Genomic DNA, 12,751 nt, shown 5'->3' on the forward strand with positions numbered 1-12,751 from the left:
ATGCTTTACCTTAAACTCTAAGCACTTTTGCCAGCACTACAGAAGTGCTAGGTAGGAGAGCCAGTGGTCCTGTAGTTGCTCCTCTGAATGACAATGTGGAAATATCCTTACCCACTATCACTGAGTGCAACCAGATTGCAGGCAACAAAGAGGAGATTCCTACTCCTGAAGCTGCCTTTCACCATTCTCACATGAAGGACATCAACCAAATACCAGCCCTCGACGAAAGTGCTGATATCCTGCTGTTACTCGGCCAAGACATCTTAAGGGTGCATAAAGTTTGTCATCAAATCAACGGTCCACATGATCCACCATATGCTCAGTTTTTGGATCTAGGCTGGGAAATCATAGGCAATGTCTGTCGAGACAAAGGCAGAAGGTCTTATTCAGTCTCTTCCTTTAAAATACACATCCTGTCAAACAGACAGACTACTTGCTCTGCACAACGACCACATCAATATAATGTGAAAGAAAGACTGTTTTAAAAAGGTGCACAACGGCACATCATGCAAGACGATAAGAAAGCTCTTAATTTCTTGGATGACAACATCGGCAACACAGTGTTCGAGGTAACCTCTGAAGAAAATGAGTTGGCAGCTACCATGGAAGACAAAGTATTCTTGAAAACCATGGATAAAGAGTTCTACCAAGATGATTACAACAGTTGAGTAGCACTTCTACCATTTCGTACCCCAAGAAAGAGACTACCAAACAACAGAGAGAGGCAGGCGTTCCATAACTCAATTTCCGCACCTGGGTGGGAGTCTATACTGACATGGAGCTCGTCAGGAAAGGAAAATTGTGGTAAGTATTTGATATTCAATTTTCCGTTTTCCAAACAGCTCCATGTCAGCCTACTACTGGGAACTAACTAGCTACCCAGGGTGGGATAATGTGGAAACAAAATAGGGTTAATTATGGCCTCCGGCTAATGAGATAACGGTTTGCCAAAATGATCAGTTATCAATAATGATGGATCTATGCGATAATGAGAAATAAAGGTTTATATGAATGACCTCGTTGCGGCCTTGCGACTTCATTGAGTCTCTACAGGCGGATGCCTAGGATGTTGCAGCGCTTCTTGTGGAGCACACCTTTATTTCTTCCAAAGGTGGACAATCCAAGAAGCAATCATTCTGCTCGAAGCTCTGGCCCCCTTGCGTGAACCTCTGAAAACCACAAACAGGCAATCTGATGCCTTGAAAGTTGGGGTAGCATGGATATACGTCTTCAGTGTCTCCCCGACATCCAAAGGACTTTTTGTCCATCTTCCAGATGAAAAGTAGGCACACGATTTCTTGACTTAGATGGAATCTTGAGGCCACTTTTGGAATAGAATCCAGCATTGTGAGCAGAATAAATCTGTCTGCCAGGAAGCACTTATAGGGTTCTTTATACCCTAGAGCCACCAACTCAGAAACCCTTCTAGCTGAAGCTATGGCTACCAGGAAAGTGGTCTTTAATGACAATTCCCATAGCGACAACTCCATCACTGATTTTGGAGCAGACAGGTAGCTGAGTACTAATGTGAGGTCCCATGTAGAAATGTGGAGGGCCCTGGGAGGCCTTTGCTTTACTACGGTCTTAAGAGCTGAAGAGGTCCACTAGGAGTCCCGGTAAGGGCTGACATGGAAGAGATGAGTCCTTTGAGTGTGCTTACGCTCAGGCCCATGTTGAGATCTCTTTGAAGAAAACCGAGAACCTGACAAACTCTTGCTTCCCTAGAGAAAACTTCTGGCTCCGGCCTGAGGGCGGGAGTCAAATGTATGAGTTAGGTCCTGCAGGTGAGGGTATGGGCAGAGCATATGCAGTAGTGGGCTGACATGGAGCTGTCAGGAACATTTTTTTTGTGTAAAATTTGAAATTTAAAGGATGACCAGAATTGCACCACACTTGTCAAGCATTCTTTGGAATAGGCTGCAATTTCTTAGAGAGAGATTGTAAATAGATTGCACCTGAAAGCAAAAAAATAGCTTTCTTTTTCAAAGACTGAATAATAAAAAAATTGACAGATTTGCTATTAAGCTTGTGATCTTTTGGCAAAGCTGCTTTTTCTGAGAGAGAGCAAGTAGATTTATGCTAAAAACAAGAAAGTGTTTTCTAGTGTTCCCAAAAATGAATTTATTTAATACATTTGCACTATGTGTAGTCTACTGCACAAGTGTTGACTGTCTCACAAATGTTGTGCCTCTATATGACATTGCAGTACTGTTGGAGACCACATTATAATGCCTCACCCCCCCCCCCCCCCCCCCACTAGAGCCAATTTGACAGTAGGCTGCAGCTGCTGAAACATCTGTGCCAATTGGTTTCCCTGCCTGTTCTCACCTCCCTCTATGCTTCCATTGCTCTCCTCCTCATCTGTGCACACTGTCCCCTCCCTGCACACACTACCTTTCTTCCCTGCACACAATGCATCCCTTCCTATACACATTCCCCCCCCCCCTTTCCCCTGTATACTTAACCCCACCATTGTACACATTGTTTTTTTGCCCTGCATACTTGCCCACCCTGTTCATATTACCCCCTTCCTGTGAAAACTGCCCCACTCTATACATTGATGATACCCCCTCGGTGCACACAAAAAAGCTTTTTTTTTTCTTTCAGTGCTGGCTGAAGCTCCCCTTTCCCCATGAAAGCTAAAATATGGGTTTCCCTATAGTGTGCGGGGGGGGGGAGTGTGTAAATCAAGCACTGAGCCCTACCCCCTCTCCATTCTGCTGTGCTTGGCATCATTAACTCCCCCCCGCCCTGAATTGAAGAGGGCCCCACTACCAGCTATTCAGGGCACAACATGTCAGCTACTACATTTGTCTTTTTCTCGGACCAGTGTAGTAACTGGCTTGTGCTGTTGTCAGTTTGTTTTTTGATAAATAAAAGTGCACCTCTTTAACTGCAATCATTCACAACAACGCAGTCTGATAGTTTCACTCTCCATGCCCTGAATAGCTGGCAGTAGGTCCAGGCTCAAACTGGGTACCCATTGTCAGAAAACAGTTGGTTCAGGAGGAACTGGCTGACTTTCGGCCCCTGTGTACAGCTGTCTGTTCTACAGAAGCCGGTCTTATGACTGACTTCTGTCAAATCAGCATGCTGGAAAACTAGCGTCCAACCGCATCTGATCAGCGCTAGAAGCCTATGGCCATTTATTCAACTGTTTACCCAGAGTCGCTGGTTTATTGACTAGATACAATCTAAATATAGATACATTTATCCAGCTGTACATCTAGAGCCTCTGGTTTATATTCCAGATACTTCCTAAATATAGACCCATTTATCCAACTGTCCATCCAGATCCTTTGGTTTATAGACCAGATACATCTTAAATATAAAGCCAATCATCCACTTGTACATCTAGAGCCTCTTGTTTATAGACCAGATACAGCCTAAATATAGAATGATTTATCCAACTGTCCATCCAGAGCCTCTTTTTTATAGACCAGATACTTCCTATATATAGAGCCATTTATCCAACTGTCCATCCAGAGCCTCTGGTTTATAGACCAGATACATCCTAAATATAGAACCATTTATCCAACTGTCCATCCAGAGCCTCTGGTTTATAGACCACATACTTCCTACATATAGAACCATTTATCCAACTGTCCATTCAGAGCCTCTGGTTTATAGACCAGATACATCCTAAATATGGAACCATTTATCCAACTGTCTATCCAGAGCCTCTGGTTTATAGACAGGATAACATCCTAAATGTAGAGCCATTTATCCAACTGTCCACCCAGAGCCTCTGGTTTATAAACGGGATACATCCTAAATATAGAATCATTTATCCAACTGTCCATCCAGAGCATCTGGTTTATACACCAGATACTTGCTAAAAAGTAGAGTCATTTATCCAACTGTCTGTCCAGAGCTGCTGGTTGTGAACCTACTTGTGTATACGCAACACATGTATGCCATATTCCTTGTGCTCACAGAATACAGTAAATCCCCTACATACGAACATTCTACTTACAAACCTTCACAAATACGAAAATGTCTAATCCTGTAAAGCCGGGTACACACACTCAGTTTTTTTCATTCAACCTAGTGGACTGAACGAAAATAAATTGACAGATCGCCGTACCAACACAAGCAATGTTGGTGCAGCGATCTCCAATGCTGTGTCTTTGTGTTCCCCCCACCAGAACACACTGATCATCATTCGGAGCCTTTGTCTACAAGCGCTGATCTTTGCTGGACTTACGAACAAGTTGAAGTTAGGAACGAGCTTCCAGAACAGAACTCGTTTCTAAGTAGGGGACTTACTGCACTCCCTAATTGCAGTGGAACAAATGAGAGTCTTACAGACGCATAAACCATACCTCCCAACATTTAGAGATGGGAATGAGGGACACCTATTAACAAATGTATGTAGGCATAGGACACACCCCCTTAAAGGAGAATTAACCAAAAAAAGTTTAAATAAATCCACAAGGCATTTTTTACCACTACTGTTCCTTTATATTGGCTTTTAAAATGTACAAATGCAGCAATTTAGAAATTGGATGAAAGGTTTAGCACTGGGAAACACTTTTTGAAAGATAAAAAGTGTATTTTATATACAACTATATAGATCAGACCAAAATGAGGTGGAATGAGGGACAGAGGGACATTGCTCCTTCAAATCAGGGACAGTCCCTCAAAATCAGGGACAGTTGGGAGCTATGCATAAACACACAATTCTAGTGTTTTATGGAAAAACACGTCAAGTAATCAATAAACGTATTTTATTTTTCTGTGCTTTTCCCGCAATTTTTAAGATGGTGGTCTTATTATCTGATCTGGTGGTTCTTATTATTTTAACCACTACAGTGTTATCTTATAATATTCACATTTTGAAAATAGACGGGATTCCCCCTTTAATGACATTAATTTCACGGTGGAAATCTTTTAATATTATAGTGAGTGGAAAGCGGAGACAGGAAGAGTGTGATTGTACTGACAGGAAGTGATAACACAAATGGGGAGGAAGGGATGTCAGGTGCAGAGAGGAAGTGATGTAAAGGCAGGAAGTGATACATAGAGTGGAAGTTTTGTGAACAGGAAGTGATGTAGAGGTCCAAAAAAGGAAGTTCCGGGTGAAAGGTGACTTGTGAGGAAGTAGAGAGAAGACGTCGGATCTGGTAGCAGAGGAGGTAATAAGATATTATTTTATATTTACACCCAGTAACCCCCCAGTCATGTCCGTCCTCTTTTTTTTCTTTCTTCCTCACGTCTTTTTTTCTAAAACAGATAGTGATATACACACACAAATGCACATATACTGTATATTATAATCAATTAAAGATGAGCTCCGTCGTGTTCGCACAGCCCACGTGCAGAGCCCGCCAGATAGTCGGCACGGTGCTGCGCTAATCACAGGCAGTGAGACATTGTCCTGATGCGCGGCTGCAGAGATCGGGAAATGTTTCACTGCCTGTGATTAGCGCAGCGCCGTGCCAACTTCCTGGCGGGCTCTGCACGTGGGCTGTGCGAACACGACGGAGCTCATCCTTACAATCAATACAGAAATATTAGCTATATACTATATAGAGTCATATATTCCATTAAGGAGTATGATGTCTCCATGCATAGATTCCATGAATTCTTGCTAACTTAAATATAATATAAAATATTTAAAAGGTTATTGAAAACCACACACACACACACACACACATTAAGATTTTTATTTGATGCATATTCAAAATTTGGGGTATTGTAGTTTTTTTAAATTTTTCAAGCACTTGTGGTTTTCATCTTGAATACCGTATATTTGGTATTTATTAACACAACACACACACAAAACCTCCCTCACTTTTGGATGGAGGGTTTTCAATGAACCTCTCCACTTGTCTATAAGTTATAATGAGCAGCGAGGGCGCTATATGATCTGTCTAGAGAGATCAGAGTCTTATATGGATCACATGATCTCCTCAATGAGGATGGATGAGGACCCGAATCACATGACTGAGAGGAAACGAACCACCTCCAGTCCGGACCATTTCTGACCTTCCTCTCCTACGCGTACAAATCATACTTTTTTGCTAGAAAATGACTTAAAACCCCCAATCGTTATACATTTTGTAAGCATTATTACCAGACTCCCTGATGGGACGGGAGAGCCCGGTAAAGGCTGGCGGGTGGAGGAAATCACTCAGATCACTTTTTTAGGGAATCGCCAGTACTAAAAAAAATGATATCTCAATTATTGCTGTAGCGATGACTGAGATATAACTGCTCTCGTCCAAGGAAATATATATACATACAGTGGATGGGAAGTGGCTAAAGTAGAATTTCATGTAATGACTACCTAGTCTTAAAATACCCCCCCCCCCCCCCAAACACCTATATTAACTATCCTGGGTAGAAGAAATGTATATACTTACCCGCTGACAGGAGCAGTTGTGGGAATTCTGGGACATTATCCAGTAACAGACAAGGGATGTGTCTGGATGGTGACTGTATCATTGTGTGTGTCAGGTTCCTATAAGGTGTCAGGATGTCAGTCTCTTCCATTGGTAGACTAGTATGATGATTAATTGTTGTGAGCAGCAAAGACAGTTTATGTGTCATCATATATTGATAACAATAAACGAGAAACTGTCTGTACCACAATGAGAACACATATCATCATACTCCAGATAATTCTCAATATATTTTCACTCTACAGAGAGGGGCATGTTGTATAGCTCACATGACCAGATCAATGAGTATGGACAAGGACTCAAGTCACATAACCGAGAGGATAATAAACTTCACCCTGGAGATCATCTACCTGCTGACCGGAGAGGTGAGGAGGATTCTGGGAGGTCACATGACATCACTCTTATCTCTATTAATAAAACACAGACCTGACCGGAGAGGTGAGGAGGATTCTGGGAGGTCACATGACATCACTCTTATCTCTATTAATAAAACACAGACCTGACTGGAGAGGTGAGGAGGATTCTGGGAGGTCACATGACATCACTCTTATCTCTATTAATAAAACATAGACCTGACCGGAGAGGTGAGGAGGATTTTGGGAGGTCACATGACATCACTCTTATTTCTATTAATAAAACATAGACCTGACCGGAGAGGTGAGGAGGATTTTGGGAGGTCACATGACATCACTCTTATCTCTATTAATAAAACACAAACCTAACCGGAGAGGTGAGAAGGATTCTGGGAGGTCACATGACATCACTCTTATTTCTATTAATAAAACATAGACCTGACCGGAGAGGTGAGGAGGATTTTGGGAGGTCACATGACATCACTCTTATCTCTATTAATAAAACACAAACCTAACCGGAGAGGTGAGAAGGATTCTGGGAGGTCACATGACATCACTCTTATTTCTATTAATAAAACATAGACCTGACCGGAGAGGTGAAGAGGATTCTGGGAGGTCACATGACATCACTCTTATCTCTATTAATAAAACACAGACCTGACCAGAGAGGTGAGGAGGATTCTGGGAGGTCACATGACATCACACTTATCTCTATTAATAAAACACAGACCTGACCGGAGAGGTGTGGAGGATTCTGGGAGGTCACATGACATCACTCTTATCTCTATTAATAAAACACAGACCTGACCGAAGAGGTGAGGAGATTTTTATGAGGGTCATGCAACATAAAGTGTTCCTCTTGTAAAACAGAGTTTTCCTCCGGTGAAGTCTGGTGATCAGGTAACCATCACAGTGCCTTCAACTCACACCTTGACACCTAAGAGAAATAATGAAAAGAAGATTCTGGAAGTAACTAGCAAGATCATTGAGCTGCTGACAGGAGAGGTGAGCGGTGCCGGGAATTCTGGGACATTATCCAGTAACAGACAAGGGATGTGTCTGGATGGTGACTGTATCATTGTGTGTGTCAGGTTCCTATAAGGTGTCAGGATGTCACTGTCTATTTCTCCATGGAGGAGTGGGAGTATTTAGAAGGACACAAGGATCTCTACAAGGACGTCATGATGGAGAATCAGCCGCCCCTCACATCACCGGGTAAGAGGAGACTTTTTTTTGTAAAGGGGGGGGCGGCAGTATGGAGGGTTCACCTAGATTCCCCATCATCTGATAAACACATAGAAACAATGTATTGAGTCAGTGTGTGTGTTTCCTACAGATGGATCCAGTAATGGGGACCCACCAGAGAGTTGTCCCCAACCTCTGTATTCCTGGGATTCCACACAGGAAGATCACACCATCCCTCACCATCTTCGGGTAGGTGGGACGGAGCAACTAGAACTCAAATATGTTGTAGAATTCTATGCTTTGAGATAACTTTCTTGTATGTCATTTCTTGTCTCCTTTTACAAATACTATCCATCTTATTTGTGCTTTAGGGTGAAGAACTGAAAGACATTAAAGTTGAAGTTAAAGTGGAAAAAGAAGAGATGTTTGGGGATCAGCAGTCTATGGAGGAGGGAGGTCCTCTGTATTCCCGGGATTCCACACAGGAAGATCTCACCATCCCTCAACATCATCAGGTAGGTGGGACTGAGCATATTGCCTCTCTAGATGCCGAAAAGGCCTTCGATTCTGTTGAATGGAACTATTTATGGGAGGCTTTGCGCAGATTCGGATTTGGTACCAAATTCATCCATGGAGTCAGACTGCTGTACCGTTCTCCCAGAGCTCGCGTTCGTACTAACAACTGGGTCTCAGACTCCTTTAATTTATATCGCGGTACGAGGCAGGGATGTCCGCTCTCCCCCAGCCTGTTCGTCCTGGCACTGGAGCCCCTGGCAATTGCTATCAGGAGTGCTCCGGATGTCATGGGCCTGCGGGTGGGTATGATGGAAGAGCGCCTTTCCCTCTATGCCAACGACGTACTATTATATTTGAATGATGCTGGGCCCTCTCTCCAGGCTGCCCTGCGAATTTTTGATGGTTTTGGCGGACTATCGGGAATTAAAATCAATTGGACCAAATCGATCTTCTTCCCTCTGGATGATGGCGCTACCTCTGGACCCCTCTCCTCCCCACTACAATGGGTAAGGGAATTTAAATATCTTGGGGTCATAATAACGAGAAATCCCTCTGAATTCATTGTTAAAAACCTAGTCCCTGTCTTAAACACCTTACGTACAAGATGCTCTGCATGGGAGAATTTACCACTGAATCTTCTGGGACGCATCAATCTCCTTAAAATGATGATACTACCTAAATTTAACTACCTGTTCAGAAACTGCCCGGTTTGGGTCCCTGTTTCGTTTTTTAAGGACATTGATCGAATAGTGGGCTCCTTTATCTGGTCGGGGAGGAACCCTAGGTTGGCACGTTCCACATTATGGCTACCTGCTGATTTGGGAGGACTAGCTCTACCCAACTTTCAGATTTACTTTTGGGCGGCTATTTTGGTGACAGTACACTGGTGGTTTCAGGGTTCCAGAACTAATGCTGCAGTTTGCCTCAAGGCAAAGGCAACATGGAGGGTATGGGTGGCTGCTAGACGGAGGTACTTAAAACCTGGCCAATTGTCTCCTGCTCATCCTCTGTGGGGAAACCCAATGCTTAAACACTTCCGTACGATTCTGGACCCGCAGGTTTGGGCCAGATACGGTATTACCACATTGGGACATATAATGCCTGGGGGACAAATGCTCTCCTATCAGGAGTTGACAATTAAATTTGGTTTATTCGGTGAATTCGGTGGATGAGGTTCAGATATCTGCAGCTGAGACACGCAGCCAGAGCCCAATTCCCACAAACCCCCCTCTTACAGGCAGACCCCATTGAAGACCTATTGTCCCCTGGAGATGTCTCTAAACCTCTATCTTCTCTTTACAATGCGCTCATAGGAAGAGATTCCCCCAAGATGGACAAACTATGGGAAAGATGGCGGGCGGACATACCAGCACTTGATAAGGAGGGATGGGAGGACTGTTTAGAATATGGCCCCAGACTGGTGATAGCATCCAAGGACAAATTAATTCAGGTTAAATTTATACACAGGGTTTATTATACCCCACAGAGACTCAATCGCATATTTCCCGAGAAGGATCCTATATGTCCTAAATGTAAAGTTCAAATTGGTATATTTTTCCATATGTTTTGGGAATGCCCAGCTGTAGCGACATTTTGGTCTGAGATATTTGGAGAAGTGAACTCCAGGTTGCAACTGTCTATTCCGCTTTTGCCAGGGTTGGCCCTTTTGGGGGTACATAATGACGAGCAGAGGCCCTATCATCTTAAGATACTAATTTCCTTCCTTCTCTTCTATGCAAAAAAGGAGATCCTCATGAAATGGATTGACTCTTCCCCTCCATCTTTTTCAGCCTGGGAGGCACAGATTGAGGCAGTTATCCCCATGTATAAAATGACCTACATAAATCGTGGTTGCCCATGGAAATTTGAAAAAGTGTGGGCTCCATGGATGGCCTCATAGGGGCGTTCAGTACTTTTTTGGTCTTTTGCTTAAATGGGGGGAGGACTCCAAGGGGAGGGAGGGTGGACGGTTCTTGATAAGTATGGTACTACTACCCGTATATGTTACCCTACAGGTTGTTCACACTAATTCTATGTACTTCCTTCATGAAGTGTATTGTACTGTGTCAGTTGGTATTTTGTAATTTTTACCTTTTTACAACAATAAAGCACCACTGTTTTTGTTAAAAAAAAAGGTGGGACTGAGCAACTGGAATTCAAATATGTTGTAGAATTCTACACTTTGAGATAACATTCTTCTATGTAATCTCTTGTCTCCTTTTACAAATCATAACCATCTTATTTGTGCTTTAGGGTGAAGAACTGAAAGGCATCAAAGTTGAAGTTAAAGTGGAAAAAGAAGAGATGTTTGGGGATCAGCAGTCTATGGAGGAGAGAGCTCCTCTGTATTCCTGGGATTCCACACAAGAAGATCACACCATCCCTCACCATCATCAGGTAGATGGGACGGAGCAACTAGAACTCAAATACGTTGAATTCTATGCTTTGAGATAACATTCTTGTATGTCATCTCTTGTCTTCTTTTACAAATCCTATCCATCTTATTTGTGCTTTAGGGTGAAGAACTGAAAGGCATCAAAGTTGAAGTTAAAGTGGAAAAAGAAGAGATGTTTGGGGATCAGCAGTCTATGGAGGAGAGAGCTCCTCTGTATTCCTGGGATTCCACACAAGAAGATCACACCATCCCTCACCATCATCAGGTAGGTGGGACTGAGCAACTTGAATTCAAATATGTTGTAGAATTCTATGCTTTGAGATAACATTTTTCTATGTCATCTCTTGTCTTCTTTTACAAATCCTATCCATCTTATTTGTGCTTTAGGGTGAAAAACTGAAAGGCATCAAAGTTGAAGTTAAAGTGGAAAAAGAAGAGATGTTTGGGGATCAGCAGTCTATGGAGGAGAGAGCTCCTCTGTATTCCCGGGATTCCACACAAGAAGATCACACCATCCCTCACCATCATCAGGTAGATGGGACGGAGCAACTAGAACTCAAATACGTTGAATTCTATGCTTTGAGATAACATTCTTGTATGTCATCTCTTGTCTCCTTTTACAAATCTTTTCCATCTTATTTTTGCTTTAGGGTGAAGAACTGAAAGGCATCAAAGTTGAAGTTAAAGTGGAAAAAGAAGAGATGTTTGGGGATCAGCAGTCTATTGAGGAAGGAGGTCCTCTGTATTCCCAGGATTACACACAGGAAGATTACACCGTCCCTCACCATCATCAGGTAGGTGGGACTGAGCAACTGGAACTCAAATATGTTGTAGAATTCTATGCTTTGAGATAACATTCTTGTATGTCAGCTCTTGTCTTCTTTTACAAATCCTATCCATCATATTTGGGGTTTAGGGTGAAGAACTGAAAGACATCAAAGTTGAAGTTAAAGTGGAAAAAGAAGAGATGCTTGGGAATCAGCAGTCTATGGAGGAGAGAGGTCCTCTGTATTCCCGGGATTCCACACAGGAAGGTCACACCATCCCTCACCATCATCAGGTAGGTGGGACGGATCAACTAGAACTCAAATACGTTGTAGAATTCTATGCTTTGAGATAACATTCTTGTATGTCATCTCTTGTCTTCTTTTACAAATCCTATCCATCTTATTTGCGATTTAGGGTGAAGAACTGAAAGACATCAAAGTTGAAGTTAAAGTGGAAAAAGAAGAGATGTTTGGGGATCAGCAGTCTATGGAGGAGGGAGGTCCTCTGTATTCCCAGGATTACACACAGGAAGATCACACCATCCCTCATCATCATCAGGTAGATATGGCTGAGCATGTAGACCTAAATGTGTATTCTTAGCTATGAGATGACATTCTTCTATGTAGTTTTTTCTTTTAATCCTTATGTCTACATCTGAATTTCTGGCTCCTTTAAGCACTTCACTCTCAAGTTTAGCTTTAATAGATGGTTTCTATCATTTTGGGGTTTAGGGTGAAGAACAGATTCATATAAAAGCTGATGTTAAAGAAGAAGAAGTGAAGACCTATGTGGGGGGTGATCAGCCGTCCATGGAGGAGGTCGGGATGATTATGAAAAGTGAACAGGATGAAATTTCTCTACCTATCGACACAAGTAAGTAACATACACTATGGAAGAAAGAGGTCACACTCTCATTTTACTCCTGAATATTAGGATTCACAAAGCTCCATTCACACTGTGTTATCTACCACTTTAAGAAATGGAGTAAAATACGGCTCAGTGTTTTTCAACATTTTTTTTGGCATTCACAAAAAAACGCTCCGAAAATGCCACATGTGCTATTTTATGAAGTGATGCAGTATTTTGGTGGTGAAAGCTTGCAGTAATTTAATTCCAGTGGTAGCCGG

General features: G+C 42.6%; 1 protein-coding gene across 1 annotated transcript in view; it reads left to right on the forward strand.

Moving 5' to 3' along the window:
* Positions 1-5,017: 5,017 nt before the first annotated feature.
* LOC141106868 (uncharacterized) overlaps positions 5,018-12,751 on the forward strand; it is a 210,441-nt gene continuing 202,707 nt past the window's right edge. The window contains 4 exon segments of the mRNA XM_073597796.1: positions 5,018-5,138; positions 6,653-6,772; positions 7,631-7,765; positions 7,852-7,975. Of these exon segments, the coding sequence (XP_073453897.1) occupies positions 6,677-6,772; positions 7,631-7,765; positions 7,852-7,975 (355 nt within the window). The 5' untranslated portion in view covers positions 5,018-5,138; positions 6,653-6,676.

The sequence above is a fragment of the Aquarana catesbeiana genome, linkage group LG08 (assembly GCF_042186555.1).
Source record: "Aquarana catesbeiana isolate 2022-GZ linkage group LG08, ASM4218655v1, whole genome shotgun sequence".
Lineage (NCBI taxonomy): Eukaryota > Metazoa > Chordata > Amphibia > Anura > Ranidae > Aquarana > Aquarana catesbeiana.